At 39.6% G+C, this 18,909-nt stretch overlaps 2 protein-coding genes across 3 annotated transcripts in view; one reads left to right on the plus strand and one right to left on the minus strand.

Annotated features, from left to right (window-relative positions):
* The window catches only part of med24 (mediator complex subunit 24), a 76,638-nt gene that overhangs the window by 55,200 nt on the left and 2,529 nt on the right, over nt 1–18,909 (minus strand). The window lies entirely within an intron of this gene.
* On the plus strand, nt 891–14,601 carry LOC122823175 (ATP-sensitive inward rectifier potassium channel 12). 2 transcript variants are annotated; one of them, XM_044102532.1, is made up of 3 exons: nt 891–951; nt 1,056–1,318; nt 8,854–14,601. In XM_044102532.1, exon 3 carries the CDS (start codon nt 9,015–9,017, stop codon nt 10,320–10,322), a length of 1,308 nt encoding a protein of 435 aa, XP_043958467.1. In that variant the 5' UTR covers nt 891–951; nt 1,056–1,318; nt 8,854–9,014; the 3' UTR covers nt 10,323–14,601. The 2 variants fall into 2 exon arrangements, with proteins under 2 accessions (XP_043958467.1, XP_043958468.1); XM_044102533.1 differs by lacking the exons at nt 891–951; nt 1,056–1,318 and adding an exon at nt 7,433–7,481.

Below are 18,909 nucleotides of genomic sequence, written 5' to 3' on the forward strand. Positions count from 1 at the left end.
TATCAACACCAAACAAACAAACAAACAAAAAAGGGTAATTTGGTTTGCCCTATATCGAAATTTAATAAGTTTACACTTATTGTGGGTCATTATGCGCTGAAAAAATTACATAAAGCACATTTGTTCTGTGTGAAAGCACAAAGTTAGCAGTCAATCTTTTTTATTATTATTTGCATTAGATGATTCTAAAATAAGAAGAACACAAAACCATTCAATAAACTGACATATTTCATATGAACCACAGTCTCTTTGAGGCACAGAAATCTTTTTCTCATGCGTCACCGCAACAGGAGTGGCTTGTTAAAACTATTATGGACAATTATGGACACCGTAGTGTCAACAACCAGTCCAGGTGTTTCGTCCAGATGTCCTTTAATTAGTAAATGTTGTAAACATTTTGAAAGCCCTGTACAATTGTACTAATAATTGTTCCAACAACTGATCAATCAAGTGACTTCTAGAGACAACTGTTGCACTTGACTTTTCAGCGGTACAAGAGCAGAGATGCACAGCCCACTGGTGCAGGGCTCTGTAGACATGCACTAGATGAGATGTGCGGTGACTCAGTCGTCCTTTTTTGTGTGCAGCATCAACATAAAGCTCCTATTCTTCACGAGGATGCTTCACCTACTTTTCACGAAACACGGATGGAGCTCTGATGGCCTGCTGGTGTTTTCTGAATGATGAGTCTGTGCATCAAGTTGCTGTCAACTGGTAGTGCCATGATGTGGGAGGGAGGGAGGGAGGGAGGGTGAGACACCGAGAGGGAGAGGGAGGGAGAGAAAGAGGAGGGCGGCTGTGATGCCACATGGAGCAGGAAGAGAGAGAGAGAGGAGAGAGGGAACAGCCGTCCAGCTAGATCAGATTGCTAAAGAGTGATAGAGAGAGCAGTTGGGGGACATTTACTGGTTTTTAGGATTAAAAACAAAAGGACAGAGTAAAGGATTAAAAGTAAGAAGGACCTGCTGAAACGACTGCCTCGAGGATGGAGATGCAAAAACCAGAATTGTCTTTTGGATAGCTCTGTTTAAAAAGCTTTGCACCCCACTTTGCAGGTCCAGGCAGAGAGCCAGAGGCAGCAGCGGGGGCCCCGAGGTTCAAGGGTGGCAACTGCATTTCATCTGCACTGGAAAAGGATGATGAGACCCAAAGGTGCAGAGGATGACGGAGCGGCCCTCTTCTGTTTTTGAGTAGAAGGAGGAGGAGAAGCTCAGGCTGCGGACGCGCAGAATGCCTCAGTTTGGTTAATGGGAGCACTGGGAGAGGACGCAGCGCCCCGCGGATCTGGAGCCCCCGACTCAGACAGGTGGGGATAGAGGTAAGACGAGGAAGTTTACCGCAAACTTTCAGCCCGTCTGTCACTGTCTGGAGCAGTGGAGGTGCATCCCGGTAGAACACGTCCTCAGTCGTTTCACAGTAAATACTAAAATCTCACTGGACATTTTTAAAAAGATCTGTTCCCAAACCGGCCGGAAATATCTGTTGAAATCAGGAGAGCAAACTAAACCAGATCGAGTTATTTCAGCCATTTAGTTTGTCAGGGGGATGAAAACGTAAAAAAATAATAAAAAAAAATAAAAAAAATGATGGAAATGAAGATGGCAGAAATTAAAAATGAAACAACTTCAGAAATCAGATTAATTTGCAACCTAAACAATTGAATAGGTCTCATTTCTGCACTTTAATATAACGTTTTATTTACTTATTATTTTTATGCAAATACTTACTCTGAGTTTCTCTCTCTTCTATTTGAACACATTGTCAAAATGTCCAAGTTGCATTTTTTTTTTACTAAAAAAAGATGAAGAAAACAATGATTTAGAGAGAATAACATATTTTTTTTAGGCTTGAAATATTCATAAAATTTTAATTAATCAAAATTATCAACATTCTAAAACAGAAACCCTAAAAAATCAATTCCAATTTCACATTTATGAAAAAAAAAAAAACTTGCAGTTGAAGAATTAAAAAAAATAAAGCCACAGGAGAAACAACCTAAAACAAGATGGCTACTCTAATAAACAAAACAGGCTACATGAAGTTTACTTTAGTTTATCATGATTATCATTGCTATAATTAATAATGGTAGCAGCCGTAGTATTAACGTAGCTGATGAAATATCCAAGTTTAGAATGTTGACATCAAAATTTGGTAAATTATGTTCCAAATTTCCAATTAGGTTTTGGAGAAATGTGATAAAACCTGATATTCTTTTTTTTTTTTTTTTTTAAATGGCTTGAGTGTGAGAAACAGAGTCATGAATCCTATCAGTGTGAACAAACCATAAAGTCTGAATCAGTAGTTTTACATTTTGCCTCAGTGAGGAAGCAGTTAAGCACAAGAATCTGAGAACAGAAAGCAGACGTGTTAATGGAGGAACATGTTGCTTCAGGTGCTGCTCTGGCTTAAAACAATCAGTGACGTTCAGTTGCAAAAAGACGGGATGGAGGTTATATAATGTAAATCTGCAGGTCATGTCTTCTCAAGACTATTTCGATTTCACTCACCTACTCACCAGGACAAAATGCCAGCATGAATATGTCATTTTCCAAAAGGAGAAAAAGCTTCAAATCATTTTTTATTTTTTGTTTTTTTGGAGACTCGTCGTGGCTGCGGTGTGTTAGGTAACAGGCTGGAGCTTGTGTGTGTGCTCTAACTAACCAGTGTTGTTTAAAATTAGAAAATTACAGAGCGAAGGTGTGATGTGGGTGAGTTGGGCGTTGTGAAGTTGTACAAGTAATAAAACAAGCTGCACCGCTACAGCGCAGCTCGGCCCAGGGAAGAAGCTGTGATGAGGGAGCCGTCAGGTGTTTGTGTGGTGGAGCAGCTGCAGGTGCAAACGTCGGGCCTGCAGCCGAGTCGAGTCGTTTATTATAACAGTGAAGCGGGGTGGGGGGGGTCGGTTCTGTGGAGTTTCGTCGGTTTGCTGTTAGTTAGCAGTTTTTATTTATTTTTTTATTTTTTGGAAGAGCAGCCTGAATAATGCACAGGAAGTGGCCTAGATACGGGAGCCTGCAGGGTCAGTCACCATCCAAAATCTGTTGGATTTCATCATGTTTGTGAGCTGCAGTTATAGAACTGGTAACCCTGATTATTTCATTAAATCCAACGCATTCAGACGGCCTCTCTGCAGCCTTAAGATGCTACGTTACCTATTATGAGGAAGTGCTTTTAGGTCACTTGAGACCAGCTGAGTTCCACATGGTAAGCTATAGGAAAATAAAGTGACACCTGAGCCTCTGAGCTTCCTTCACAATGGTCTCTGGGGGGGATAAAGGGGGGTTTGAGGCGGATCCTCAGCAGCTCAGTTTCCTGTGCGTCTTACTTGAGATGGACTCCCCTCTCCCAGCAGACTTCGTTGTTCTCTCCATTCCCTCCCACTTATTTTTACTGCATCGAGTTATTTATCAGCGTTCTGTTGGTCTCTTCTTTTAAATTCCATGAAAAAAAAAATATACCAGAAAAAAGTTCTGGAAGAAATTCAAGTTCGCTCTCTCTGACATGTCTCTGGACTGCCGAGATTCAACTACACAGATGGACTCGACCCGCAGCCATCAGGCAACTTGTTGCACTCAGAGGAAAGGCAGCTGACTGCATTTGCAAGCCGCACTTTTCAGTTGTTTTATTTGTTTAAAAAAAAAATTTAAAATGGACTCGTATCATTTTCTTTCTCTTTCACAGTTGTACACCACTTTGTGTTGGTCTTTCACATTAACGTCCAATGACATATTTATGTTTGCGGTTGTAATGTGACAAAATATGGATGGAAAAGTTCAAGAGGTGAGAATACTTTTGGAATCCGAGTTGTCCCACTGATTGATCCAGATGGGTAAAAAAAAAACATTTATTTTATTTACAGTAAATTTGTCCAAATTAAGAACTCCCTGTTTGTTTAATCCATAACAGTATCAGCATGTACTTTTTTCATTTTTCTTTTTTTTTTTTTTAAAAAAGTAGTTATTCAGGGTCAGTACATAAATGGAGATAAACTTATAATGCTGATAGATTCTGTCAAAGCAACGATCTCTATCAAAGAACCCAAAACTTTTCTTTTTTTGGGGGAGATGTGAGATTTAATAGTTCATTAAATTGCAACATTGTGAACACAAACTGTGAAGCTGTAAGTTTACAGAATTTAAACAAAATCATCAAGTCATTGAGCTCAAAAGGTTTGGGGTTTTTTTACCTTTTGATCCACCAATATGCTGTGTCATTAAGATGGCTGATAACTATGGTTTATTATTTCACTTACTTATTTATTGCAGTAAATCCTCTTAGGATTTATCCTAATTTGGTGCTCATATTTCTCAGGTCGTGTTTCTGATCACATTATGAGTGGAAAACTGCTATTGGTTCAAAAAGACACAAAAACAAACTGTCTTTTATTTCAGCGCCGTATTATTGCATTAATTCAAGTCAGTGCAGTTGAAGCCTTTTTGTACATTTCCAGTCATGTGGGTCAGAAACGATCCTGATCGGCTTCATGTCGTCGCATGTGGACGCCTCCTGTGTCAAGGAACAAGAGAAGTCCAGTTGCCTTGAACATTTTCTTAATCAGTTCTTTGCCATTTTAAGTAGATCTGAGTGACTAGCAGCTTTACATTAGCAATGTTATCTCTTAGCCACTATTCAAAATGGGAAAGACAACAGCTTATAGCATTCATGCAACCCAATCCTTGTTGATCTTCATCAGTCAGGAAATGGTCACAAGAAAAAGAATCTACTTGTCTCCTCGCATTTACAGTCAGAGCAACAACTAAAACGTTCAGAACATCCAGAACTGTGAGAAAGGTAAGGAAGCAGCAGAGATCATTTAGCCGCCGTCTGCAGTGCGGAAGTTAATCTAAAGAAAGCAGGGACCTTTGTTTCACAGAAAATCAGCTAATCTTTGGGCTGTGGGGACGTTTTTACCCGGAGTGGCACTGATCGCTGAGCCACAATGTGGTTTACACAGTAGAGTTTAGGATTTTCAGGCTCTTATCCAATGACTCCAAGGGCTCCGGAGGAGTTTTTACTTTCATTTAATGAACCAGTTGGACACCTGACACTGCGTGGCTGCGCTAGGCTGTGGAGGCTCGGGGCCGTACGGGGCTGCTCAGGTCAGACCTGCTTTGGTGCGACACGCCACGACAATGCTGGAGTTCTTGATTAGTTACAGTTACATAACAGAGTCAGTGAAGTTATCTGTCTGTAAAATACAAACCTCCCCAGCTGTTACATTTGTATAAGGAGAAGAAAAAAAAACGTCCGACGTGTTTCAGGGTGTAATGAATTGAGCAAAACGAAGCCTATTTTTAGCACCGACAGCTGTTGCTTTGATGAGCTGTGTCGTCAAAAGTACTAAAATAGCGGCGTTGGCTACAGTACGTTTTCCTGCGGAGGGCGTGCGTTTGACCCCGAGGGACGGAACGTGGAGAACCGGCCCGCAGATCAGCAGAGCGTCCATGTGAGGGAGCGCACACGTAAAGCAGCGGGGCTGTAGTGTGCATGGCAGACAGCAAGGCACTTGGGATTTGGGAAGCACACATGAGTGAACTGTTGGGTCTTTGGGGTCCAAATCAGACAGGCAGACACACAGAGCGGACGATGCAAAACAATGAGAGCAGTCTGCGCCCAGAGGGACTTCAGTCCACCTCCCAGGAGGTAGACATCTTGACCCCAGGGCTCAGCACTCGGTGCTTTGGTAAGGTTATCTCGTGCCTGACAGAGGCAATGATATAAGAGATGTCCCAAAATCATCCCCGCTACTCATTTTTTGTCCAGACTCTTTGGGACATCCAGTGCCTTTCAAAAGTATTCATTCCCTTAAAGGGACAGTATTATTTAAATTAAACTTTTTTTGAGCTTTACATCATGTTACAATGTGATTCTCTCCTCAAAACATACCTGAAGTGTTGCTTTGATTCTTTCATGCATGTTTGAGAAATCCTTTAATCTCCCATGGCAACCATTCAGCTGTGCAAAACGCCTGGGTGGACATAGAGCAGCTTTCAAGGATGCAGTTTCTAACCACAATGTTTCATGTGCAACAGACCAAAGTAGTTCACATTTGTAGGGTGGGTCTATATGTAAAATTTTCTAAATGTTACATATAGAAATGTGAACAATTTGGCGTACATTTTTTGGCCTTCAAGCAAAAATGCCTCTATCACATAGCCTTCCCAAATAATAACGTTTGTGGTTGGAACATGACAGAATGTGAAAAAGTTCAAGGCGGACATGTCTACAAAGCACTGAACATTGTTAGATTGGGTTCTGACTCTGTAACTGGCTTCTTCCTGGTCAGGATTTCTGCAATGTGTTTACTTACATATGGTAAAGGCCAAGATACTAGTGAGAAATCTGCTTTACTCTTGTAGGAAGCACCAAGGGAAGGGGAGCCTATTTCAGTGCATCCTCACTGCATGATTAATAACACTGCAAATTTTACAGAATGAGGTCAAATAAGTAGAGTCCTTCAGTCTGCGTCTCTGCAGCATCTGGAATTGCGTGACCAATGAATCAGTGGCAGACACACAAATCCCACAGGAGCTCCAGTTCACACAACCCCCCCAGTTCTCCCATTGTATAAATATTGTAAACGGAGGACAATGGTAAACTTAGGCCACAGGAGAACAAGCAGGGGAGCACACCTTGTGATGACTGCACAGCATGTTGCTGAAAGACCATAAATACAGCCAGGACATGCTGTCCTTATTTCTGATGAGCATACATTATGTATGACGCGCCTCTTCAATTAGAAAAACAATTACACAATCTTACAGTCGAACTGTCATCACGGTGTTTGGTATTGAATTATTGTGGCTTAAATGGATCGTTTCCACTTTCTGATATGAGGTTCTGTGATGTTATTGTCAGCTGTATTTCCCTCACCTGTTGGAGCCAAATGTTATATTACAGTGAGTTTATGAAACAGTGAAACTGTTAGCATGTTGCCATGCGTTCTTGTCTTGCTAATTGTTTCAGCTGACTTTGGCAATTCAAAACCTCTCAAAGGGAAAACATTTATGGATATTAAATATCTGCACTTCCACAAGAAACTATAGTTTAGCTTCCTTCTGTCCAGCTATTAGCTTTCCACCACTATTAAAATCTCTTTAATTTATCTGCAGTGGTCAACTATTTTGTTTGAAGCTAATAGCTAGTCTGAGAAAGAACAAACTTAAATTGACCTTCTGCTCTACCGCCTTGAAATCAATCCAGTCCTAAAAAACATAATGCTAACACTATTTTATGAACCTTTGAACTGCTGTCCCATTTGCCCTGGTTGGTTATTTATGAAGAAATAGCACATAAAATAGAGGTTGCAGGCTGTGTGCCGCTGCTGATGTTCTGGTGTAAAGCAAAAATATTGCTTTATATAATCTGACAGTTCAGCAAATCCTCTTTTATTTAATTTTTTTACTGCCTTACCTTTCCTTTAGGGAGAGGTGGCAAAAGTATTCACATTCCTTACTTCAGTGAGAGAACTGAAGTAAAAGGTGAGCTTACCATTCTTTCTTTACGTGAAAGTAAAATAAAGTACAAGTTTTAAATTATAGTAGAAAAGTTCAATGTAAAAAATAGAACTTTCACCTTCAAACATACAAAATAATCCCTTATAAATCTACAAAAGAAAAAGTTGTCCTCATTTGCTCATAACCTCCCTTAGAAACATGTTTACCTAAAAATGGGGTTTTTTCTGATTTGTCAAAAAGAAAAAAGAAAAAATTCTTACAAGAATTGTTTTTTTTTGGGTCTGCATTCATCTCTCTCTTTTCTTACAACTTTGTCATCATCGACAAACATCGAAGTAACAAGCGACTTTTGAGAATGTAGTCAGCAGAGAGGACAGTTACTTGTGTTCAATTGAAGGGAGTAAAACATCATCAGGAAAAGAAATACTTAAGTACAGCATGGATTCTTGAAAAAGCTACTTAAGTACAGTAACAAATTTTAGGTCACTACTGGATGAAAATACTTTGGGAAGATTGGTTGTGGTGCACCATCCCCTCTATTTCCAGTATACATTATCTTTAGCTTGTGCGTAAATTACCACTTAATCAAGTTTTCAAGGTTTATGAAATAGTTTCCTCATAAACCGTTTTTAAATGTTTGAGATTGAAGTTGTCTTTAAGCGGTAGAAGCCCGTTTTGTTCTTAGCTTGTCGCTTTGTTCTTAGCTTGTTGTAGTTTCAGCCTCCACCTTCTGACTAATCTGGATCCAAGAGATACTAACCAATTATAAGCCTCACACGGAACATGATTTATAAAATCCCGAACTATCCCTTTGATTAGCTGTCACTTCTAACTTTCTTAATAATTCTAAAGGAAAACACAGGAAAGGTAATTTGACATAAGTGGCGACCGTGTGAGGCCAGCCCTGCTCTTGTTTAGCTCACATCAAAAGGCAGGAAGACTCTTCTGGGAGCATTAATTGGATTTAATGTCATGATGATTAAAGAGGGCAGGAGAAAAAGAGGATAGTAACCACAGTAACTGGATGAGCTTTAACACTGAAGACCCTGAACTGGGAATTACAGACAAACACTTCCTACTAGATGTGTAATTTTTCTCGTTAGGGCTTCATTCCCGTTTCCTTCTGGATTAACCAGCCAAAAAAAAAAAAAATCTATAAAATAGTTATGTTTCCGTCCATCCATACATGTATTTGGTAAATAGGGCAGAAAAAAATATTCCATGGACATTACATCCAACAAAAAAAAATTAAGAAACTGGCAGAGTTTCCAATGCCCTGCAGAAAACTTATTAAAAAGATAACAAGTTGTACTGTTTATTATTTGCCAACAGGTGTGCTGTTTCACATGACCTGACCATCATGTTACTCACACTGCTCTCTCCTGACACTCTACAGGGAACTGGATTCATGCACTGACCTCCCACTCTGCCCCCTAAATGACTCACTAAAATGCAGCTTAACCAGTGATCAAGCTGAGAGGGGCCTTGATCACGCACTTGGACTCCAGGCCTGCCCGTCTGACAAAAGCCCAGCAGCTGGAGACGACATCAAGGAGCATGAGTGTGGGAAGAATCAACCGCTACAGCATTGTTTCGTCAGAGGAAGAGGGCCTCCGCCTCACTAACATGCATGGCATGAACGGCTTTGGGAATGGGAAGATCCACACACGCCGCAAGTGCCGCAACCGCTTTGTGAAAAAGAATGGCCAGTGCAACGTGCACTTTGCCAACATGGATGACAAGTCACAGCGCTACATGGCCGACATCTTCACCACGTGCGTCGACATCCGCTGGCGATGGATGCTGGTAGTCTTCACTCTTGTGTTTGTCATGTCCTGGCTGGCCTTTGGGTTGGCCTTTTGGGTCATTGCTTTGCTGCACGGGGATCTGGACAACCCAGCTGGAGACGACAACTTCACTCCCTGCGTGCTGCAGGTCAACGGATTTGTGGCCGCGTTTCTGTTCTCCATTGAAACACAGTCGACCATAGGGTATGGCTACCGCTGCGTGACCGAGGAGTGCCCAGTGGCTGTCTTCATGGTTGTCTTCCAGTCAATAGTTGGCTGCATCATTGACTGCTTCATGATAGGCGCCATCATGGCTAAAATGGCGAGGCCTAAGAAGCGAGCGCAAACGCTCTTGTTTAGCCACAACGCGGTCATTGCCATGCGGGATGGAAAGCTGTCTCTTATGTGGAGAGTGGGAAACCTTCGCAAGAGTCACATTGTAGAAGCCCATGTCAGAGCACAGCTAATCAAACCTCGGATAACTGATGAAGGGGAGTATATTCCGCTAGACCAGATAGACATTAATGTAGGGTTTGACAAAGGTTTGGACAGGATCTTCTTGGTTTCACCCATCACTATTCTCCATGAGATAGACGAGGAGAGCCCTCTGTTTGGAATCAGCAAGCAGGATCTGGAGACGGCAGACTTTGAAATCGTCGTCATCCTAGAGGGAATGGTCGAAGCGACCGCCATGACCACGCAGGCTCGCAGCTCCTACCTGGCCTCTGAGATTCTTTGGGGCCACAGGTTTGAACCTGTCCTGTTTGAGGAAAAAAACCTGTACAAGGTGGATTATTCACACTTTCACAAAACGTACGAGGTGCCGTCCACCCCTCGCTGCAGTGCCAAGGACATGGTGGAGAACAAGTTCCTTATGCCCAGCTCCAACACCTTCTGCTACGAAAACGAGCTGGCCTTCCTAAACCGCGAGGAGGAGGAGGAGGAGGATGACTTAGGTGGCGGGAGCAGAGCACTGGGAAATCTGAGTCCGGACAGGAACAGCCGACATGAGTTTGAACGTTTACAGGCCACCAGGTCGTTGGATCAAAGATCTTATCGTAGAGAGTCAGAAATTTGACGCTAACTCATTGACCAAGCATCAGATTCCTTTAACTTTATCCATGGAATAAAAATGCAGATCAATGCAAAGTGCCATAGGTAGAACTAAGAATTGTAAGAGAATTGAAAGCAAATACAAAACCCTTAAAAAGGTATTTTTTGAAAATGCAAGTGTAGATGGCGATGGTAAGTAACGTCTACAATTAAGGAAAAGACAGACCTCCTTCCTTCACCAAAACTTGAATGTTTTTTCATGCGGTCATTTTGAGTTAAGAACGCTACATTTTTGGCAGGACCTTATGAAACATCTTAGGTGTAAATATATTTCCTAAATAAGCTGTTTTGTGTGCAGTACCAGATTCAAAAGCACCTTTAAAAGTAGAACGTGTTCTTGGCCACCTGTAGTAATGTTCTGGATCTTCTCTTCAGCTCGTCTAGCAATGCTGTAATTTGCTGGACATGCATAAAGGAAGACATTAAGTATTCACTCACAAAAGTAAAACATCATTTCGTAGCTTTGTTTTATATTCTGGCACAAAAATCTGATTTCCACCGGAGAGCAGGAAACATTAAATGTGCTTTTAGTTTGACGAAGAATGTATCGATCAACTGAAATGAAACAGCACAAACACTTTATGACTTACTACAACACTTACGATGAATTCCTATGACTCATTCATGTCATGGTTTTAATATAAAAACCACAAAAGCAAAAGTGGTGAAATGTAACATTCACATACTTTAAGGACATGCTGGAACAATCCAGGTTTATCCTGATGAAGGTCACCCATGAAAAGCTGTTCTTTGTAATCTGACAAAGAAAAGGAACGACAACCATACTTGTGTATAGCATGTAACCAACGAGGTCAAATGTTTTTGGCTGGTATCCATAAACTCATATATATTCCATATGAAACTTAAGCAATAGTTTGCATTTTTGTTAAAATGTGGTTGTGTGGAGCAGTTACAAGACATCAGTATCTTAGCAGGAATCTCAGTGTAGTAACTTCAGTCAGAGATCTCATGGCCAAATCAACCATCTAAAACAACTCAAATTCAAAATCCAAATGCTATATAAAGTATTTTGAGAAATTCTAATTTTAGCATGAGATTTTTTTTTTATCCAGAGAAGACCATGAGCTGATTTAAAAAAAAAAGCATCCTTCATCTGATCACTATCATTTAGCTCAGGCAAATATCCTTTAATCTCCTCAATCTAAAGAACCAATTTTTTAACAAATAAAACTGAAGAAAAAGTTTGCATAAATTTGATCAGGGAAATGTTCATTTAAAATGTCTGAGCAATATTTATATCATTCTAACGCGATTGTAAGACAATTGATGGAGTAAGTAGACAAAGTAGAATCAATTGTAATGCATTATGTGAATTTGTCTTGATGTAAAAATACCAACTGTAGCATTCCCTCAAAACACAAAGAATATTTTAAGCTTATGTTGTTTTAGATGCTGGATAACTGCTCTGAAATTGGCCCTGCACTAAGAAGCTGTTAGCTTGTATCGTCAGTGCGAACGCCTCCAGTTATTTTCAGGTCAAACATTTTCTGCTCCCAATTAATCCACACAACCTGTTTTCTGTTTAAAATGAATCTATGCATATTACCCAAGTCAGGGGATAAACATCTAATCTAATCTGTATGTTAAACAATTGTGTGATGACACTGCTTTAATCAATATCCACTGTAGGAAATGAAAAATGGGGTGAAACCGGTTTCCGTCGGTAACATGTTTCATCATGAAGAACAAGGGAAATTCAAAGGTGAAGATGAGCTGGAAATAGAAAATGTCTGTTGTTAAAAATGATTCAGTTTGCATCAGTTGTGATTAACAAAACATATTAACGTAGTTAATGTGTTTTGATTCTTTAAAAGGTGTAAAACACTGTGGCTGTTACACCAATGAGAGATGTAAACGTTAGAAAATAGGACTGTGAACAAGAACCAATGACCAACTTCATCTGATTGGTTAAAATCACACTGTAGACAGATATTTAGCTAAGAAAAAAAGAGCCGAGTCAGCTTAGAGAGGCATAGATAAAAGCAATAAACACTGAAGCACACCATTTTTCAGCCGATTTAATTAAATGTGTCACAATTTCCTCTTAGTGGAGCTTATAAATCCAAAGAAGTTTTTGAAGGATGTAATGGAAATGGTGTTTTTTTTTTGTTTGTTTGTTTTTCCATTTCAACTGTACCTGTATCACTATTAGCAGTTGTAAGTATTTGATACCAAAGTAACAAAGTGTTGCTTATAATTAAGTTAAAAACTGATTAAAAACTGATGGTTCCCACAGCAACCATCCAAAGAAATTTAGGCTGACAGTTGTTGACAGAAATCATTGGAAAAAAAAAAAAAAATCAAGTTTAAAGCAACATTGTCTCTCCCTGGATGCTTCATCAGAATACATCACTAATAACAATAATAATAATAATAATAATAATAATATCTCGCCTGAACCAATTTTTGCTGATGTTCACACTCATCTACAGAAGAGAGAAAATGGGATGTGGTGAAATATGAAAACAGGAGGAGAACCATGTAATGGTTGTTACGTTGGTCACAATGACTAATATTTTCTCAATAGTCATTTAAATGGTATGTCTGATGATAATATTTCTTAGTAATTTGTTAGAGAACAGAAAAATGTACAGTTGGGCCAAAATAAATATTGAATTCATTTTGCAGGAAAGGAATCGACATATTGACTTGAGATTCAGACTAGATGTTGGTAACAACCTATACCATCCATAAGTAGGAAATCATGAAAACAAATACATCCATATATGAAGTAATAATGTGGCGTGACGTGAGATGACACCAGCTGTGGATGAATGAAAGCAGCGCAAAAAGGGACGGAAAGTTAAGAATTTTAAAATAGCTGGCCGATAGGAAAGTTTATCAACACGTCCTGGTGAGTAAAAGAAAACTGTTGCATTTCTAAACTTGCAATAGTTCCAGTGAACATCATTGGTGTCAACATCTAGAATTGGAAAGAGCACATTTTCATCACAAAGTGGTCATGACCAAGCACCTTCCACGGTTTTTGGCAGAGGAAGGAAAAGAATTATGAAAACAGCTGTCAAAGAGCCACGGACCAATCACTGAGAGCATCAGATCAACTTCCATTAGCAGATTCCAGATTGTTTCGCGAAAACAAGAAATACACTCAACTGCCACTGCCTCCACCGATGTCCACAGCGCAAGACTCCACTGCTGAAGAAGAAGCATCAAACGTGGAGAAATGTGGCGAGATGTTCTTGATAAAAACCCAAAGATGAATTCAGCAAGGCGATGGTACCAAACACACAGCCGAGGGGGATCTCCATCCCTGTCAATAATGCTGCTAGAACGTCCCAGTGGTCAATCAACCGATCTATAGAAATTTGTGGAAAAACGTTAAAATCTAAAGACGGTTCATGTCTTTAGAAATCTGAACAAAGCACATAACTCAGATCATAGTTATTATTAACAGCTTTTCTATTGAGTTTTTAATGAATTTCCTGTACTGTGTTAAATGCCTGTTGCCTGTGTCATTTCACCTTGTCATTTATTGACTTTTTAAAATTTAGATTTCTGTGGATATTCTGGTTGTTGCCAACATCTGCCAGGAAAGTCAAAGAAGAACCTGAAAATGTTCACCACTTATTTTCCCTGCTGTTCATAGATATTTTTTTGTTGTTTGATAAGCAATTTTTTTTCCCCAACCTTTACTATTTATTATGCTCATTACCTTCTGGGAAGGTCGTGTATACTAAAGTATAATAGTTCTGCACCTGATTTACTAAATTGTAGAGGTAATAAAAGTGAAGAGTCAACAACTTCTTCACTAGATCAATTTTTGTTTTGAAAAAGTCGTTTCAGCTTTAATATTGTTCCCACGACGCCCTTAAAGAAGAAGCAAACATAAAGGTTTTAATGAAATGCAAAGGTTTAACAAAACAATGTTATGATGAACATTGTCAGGCGGATTAAGCCTGCTTATTTTTATATAAGGTTCTTTTTGATAGAAAAAGCAGCAATAAATATTATCTGTTTTTACCAGAGTATTAAAATGAAATCACACCTGTAGGTTAAAAAAAATCAATATTCTTATCTGAACCGTTTTTATTTTCAACTCTCTATTTTCATGATTAAACCGTTTTATTTATTTATTTTTTTCTTTTAAATGGATGGATGAGAAAAAAAAAGGAAAAAAAAAACAAACTTTGACCTCTGTAGAAGTCTTCCTTTGTCCAGCAAATTTCTACTGGACGTTTGATTTTCATTGAAAGAAATTCAAATTATTCAATAAAAAAAAAATAAATAAAAAAAAAACAATTTCTGTGAAACAAAAAGACTACTGTTTTTTGTTTTTTATCTTGCAGTTGGAAACTCAGTGGCTCCTGGGTGGAGCGCCGTTCATTCGAGATTCAATTCATCACAGCAACACATGAACAACTTATCGGGCTGAGGGGCCTTTTGGCCCTTCTGGGGAAAACAAAATGTCAGAAGGGTTGCAGCTGATTTATGTAAGAACGCATGAGTGATCATGAACGCAACAGGAAGTCTTAATATTTCGGAAAACCTTCAGGTTGAAGACCTCGCCGAGGGACTGATGTGTTTTCAGTTCACTCCACGGCATCACAGTTTTTATTCAAGTCGATTTTGGCGCATTTCTCGAAACAATTCGTACAAACAGCAAAACACAGTGGGATACCTGCCTGCCAAACACAGTTTCTTTCTCAAAATCAAATCTCAACTCCATGTTTCACCGTGTTAAATGATTAGTCATGTGCAAGGCAAAGCTTATGGCAAGTGTAATTATGTGGTGGGAACCAGGGTTAATAGAGGAGCAATGTAGGGAGGACTTCCTGTAGGCGGAGTTTCAGAAAGAGCAGGAGCTTCTTAAAGAGACAGAGGCCCAATTTCAAGACGTTAAATTACAAAGTAAAATTTTTTTAAGTCATGACTTAAAAAATTAAATATGTATTCTTTTCAACTACTGAGGTTAACGTCGTTACTTGATTGTGCAATAAAATTAATTATCAAGTTACGCAATGATGCATTCTGCACATTACACGTCATTTTCCATCACAATTCTATACCATTCATGTGGTAGAGTAGAGCACACAATCTCAGCAAAATACACTGCATCGCTTTTTCTTCAAAAACCAAAAAAGTACAGAGAATATTGCACGTATAAAAATAACAGCATTGAGGAATTAGGGATCAACAGTGGTCAATGCATAAAAACATAGTAGATTTCTTAAACACAGGGGTAGAACGCAGATTCAAACCCGACTGTCTAACTGAGCCGTCTACAGAAAGCTGTAACATCAAACCGGAGAGCCGTACTGTGTGATGGACGTCGGAACGCCGTGGCTGATTCAGTTTGGACGGGACGGGTGCAGCTAACCACAGCGGAAAGACCATGACTTTAATTAAACTAATTCCTTCCAGCGAGTTAAAGCCCTGCGCCTTCTTGTTAAGTTATGTAATCAAGGGTGCTGTTCATAACTTAATATAGTAAGTTACAGAATCTGAAGTGGAAAACTGGTGTCTGTTGAAGCCTAAACATGAGATTCTCTCAGTCTGTCCCCTTGGACTGAATAAACAGGGAAGGTTGTTACTGATGCACCAGACCCACGTCACACTTAAGGGTTCTGCAAGTAGAACCAATTAATTACCATATGGAGACGGTTGCCATGTAACCCGCTGGCCAAAGGGGAGAGAGAGAGAGAGAGAGAGACAGAGAGACAGACAGACAGACAGACAGACAGACAGAGAGACAGACAGACAGACAGACAGACAGACAGAGAGACAGACAGACAGACAGACAGACAGACAGACAGACAGACAGACAGACAGAGAGACAGACAGACAGACAGACAGACAGACAGACAGACAGACAGACAGACAGACAGACAGACAGACAGACAGACAGATAGATAGATAGATAGAAAAGTAACTCCATTACACAACACCAGGGCATAAACCTCAGATCTCTTGGGAACATCGCTTCTGTGATTCCCAGGGAATACTTGGTCACGCCAGCTGGGGTCTGTACTCATGCATTAGCTCACATGATTTAAAACAAACAAAAAAAAAACGCTGCACCTTTTAAATCACCAAAAGCGATAGTATGGCAAACCCTGCCCAGGAAATTGGTTGTCTAGAGTTAAGGGTGAAACAAGCTCCCTGTGGATTGAATTGCTACTGATGGTAAAACGAGGGGAAGCTGTCCAGAGAGGGTCTAAATTAGCGTTTCTCAACCGGGGCGGTAACGCCCCCCGGGGGCGTTCAGAGGACGGCAGGGGGCGCTGGTGGAAATTTTTTACAAAAGGGGGACGTCTGCTCAAAGGTAAACTTTACACCTTATATGCACAACAATACCAGTTGTATTATTTTTTAGACATTGAGCAACTTGCTAAAACAGTGTTGTGTAACATTAAAACATGCTTGGCTGCAACTGTATTTGTTTGCAGCTCTTCTTCTCTTCAGTGTTTCTGTTAGCTTCTTGGCGCTGCTCCGCAGTCCGTTCAGCAATATGATGACGTTGCTGTGATTCACTTGTCTGGTGTTTGATTTTCAAATATTTTATGTTTTATTGAGGAGTTTTGTACCTATGTTTTGGCAGTGCAGTGATCATGTCAAAGCAGCAACTTATATTAAAATGTGTTTTATTGTCTGTCTGGATGACAATAAAACACATTTTAATGTGTTTTATTTGTGCGCTTCCATAGATGGACAACGAAATATTTTTTTCAAATAGTTTGAAGTTTAACTGGCATTGTTGTACATCTTTTATCAGGTCATTTTGTGAAAGATTTAACAACTAACATCAGAAAATGCCACAGAACAGAAACACTTTTTTTCCACTCTGATTGGCTGCTGTTAGGCCTACCGATTTAAGTGGAATGTCTATTCATTTCTTTTTTTTTTTTCTCCCACCAGGGGGTCTTTTGTGGGCTCTAGTGTCCCTTATATGAAAGTAGGCTGACAGGAGAGGGGGAATGAGAGGGGGGAAGATATGCAGCAAACGCCGCCGGCCGCGCCGAGGACTCCAGGCCTCCAAACGTGGGTGGCACTATCCCCTACGCCACCACAGCACGCCTCCATTCATTGCACATTTAACAGACTGTAAAAATAATTTCTATTCACGTTGCTTTTTTGTTCTCTGGGAAATTATGTTTGATGATAAACACAAAAAACACCATAAAAATCAAAACATCAACAATAGTAATAGTAACATCAATAATAAAATAATATTCAGTGCAAAGAAGCCTACAAATTTTTTGATGGGGGGGCGGTAAGGGACCTGGATAATGGACAGAGGGGCGTTGACCCAAAAAAGGTTGAGAAACTGATCTAAATAAAGACCTTTAGCTTTAGCGCTAAACCCCATGGGGCTCCTGTTCACCACTATGGCACACTCCTGTCTAGTTCTTGTGATAATATCACTCAATCAGAGATACTCAGCGGCGCTCTGAGATGTGTGTTAATAAATGGCTGACACAGGAAGTACTACTGTAATTAACATCAGGCTGTTTAGCAGGGATGTAGCAATGCACTTAGCTCATGTGATGTAAATAATGGGAAGGTGTCAAGAATCTCAAACTGTATTTTCAAAACAGAATTACATGATTCATCTTCAGATTATGCATTTCAGATTTTGAACAAGAGATTTTCAAACACTATTTTTTTTTTTTTTTTTTTTTTCTTTAAAGCAGTGAAAAGCCTTCTGGTGCTACTAAGAAGTTCTGAAATAGACAGTGGCTTTTGTATTTTTAGCTGCTAACAGCTAGCTGCCAAAGGTTTCTTCTTTGGCTGTGTAAGTGAGTAGTGCCATGTGACCCAACAAGAAATCTTTAACAGGTCATCATTTCTTCAGTACAATGGGTCAACTAAAAAAAATGATTTCCTTTCCTTCTCAAATTAAGCAGATACAACAATAACACACCTATGTTAATATTTCAAAAGATGACAAATTAATTACGTTATTTCATAATTTGTATACTGATTAAGCTGGACTTTAAGTTTATGACTTAAGAGTCATAAATTTTAAGTGACATCAAAAAGTCGATGTTTTTTCCATTCCAAAGTGGGATAGTACATTCAATGTCTCAGAAATGTTTTGTTCCCCTAATGGAAGAAACAAAAACACAACAGCCTTGTCCTGCAGCCTACGCTTGTTGTCTTGTGCTAAGAGCCCACTTGTTAGCTGTGAACAGAGCCTAAGTGCACATAACTGGAGATTTTTTATTTTTTTATTTAAAAAGAAATCACACCGACATTTCTTTCAGAGAGCACAGATGGATGCGAACGGTTCACAGCTTCATTTCGTCATTCTCAGACTCCTCACCTCTCCAACCTCGGCCTATTTTTAGATTCTTTCTTTTAGATGTTTCCCAAAACGAAAAGATATGTTCATGTTCACAGTGAAGAACATTCACATGACTCAGTCTAGGATAAAAGGCAATGTGTACAGCTTATTTCATTTACCATAGGTATTTGGCTTTTTTTTGTTTCCTTTTCTTTTTTTTTCTTTTTTTTACTCCACCACTTGGGATCACCCATTTAAAACCTTCAACATGTAAAACAGACTTGGC

Source organism: Gambusia affinis, linkage group LG20 (genome assembly GCF_019740435.1).
Source record: "Gambusia affinis linkage group LG20, SWU_Gaff_1.0, whole genome shotgun sequence".
Taxonomy (NCBI): Eukaryota; Metazoa; Chordata; class Actinopteri; order Cyprinodontiformes; family Poeciliidae; genus Gambusia; species Gambusia affinis.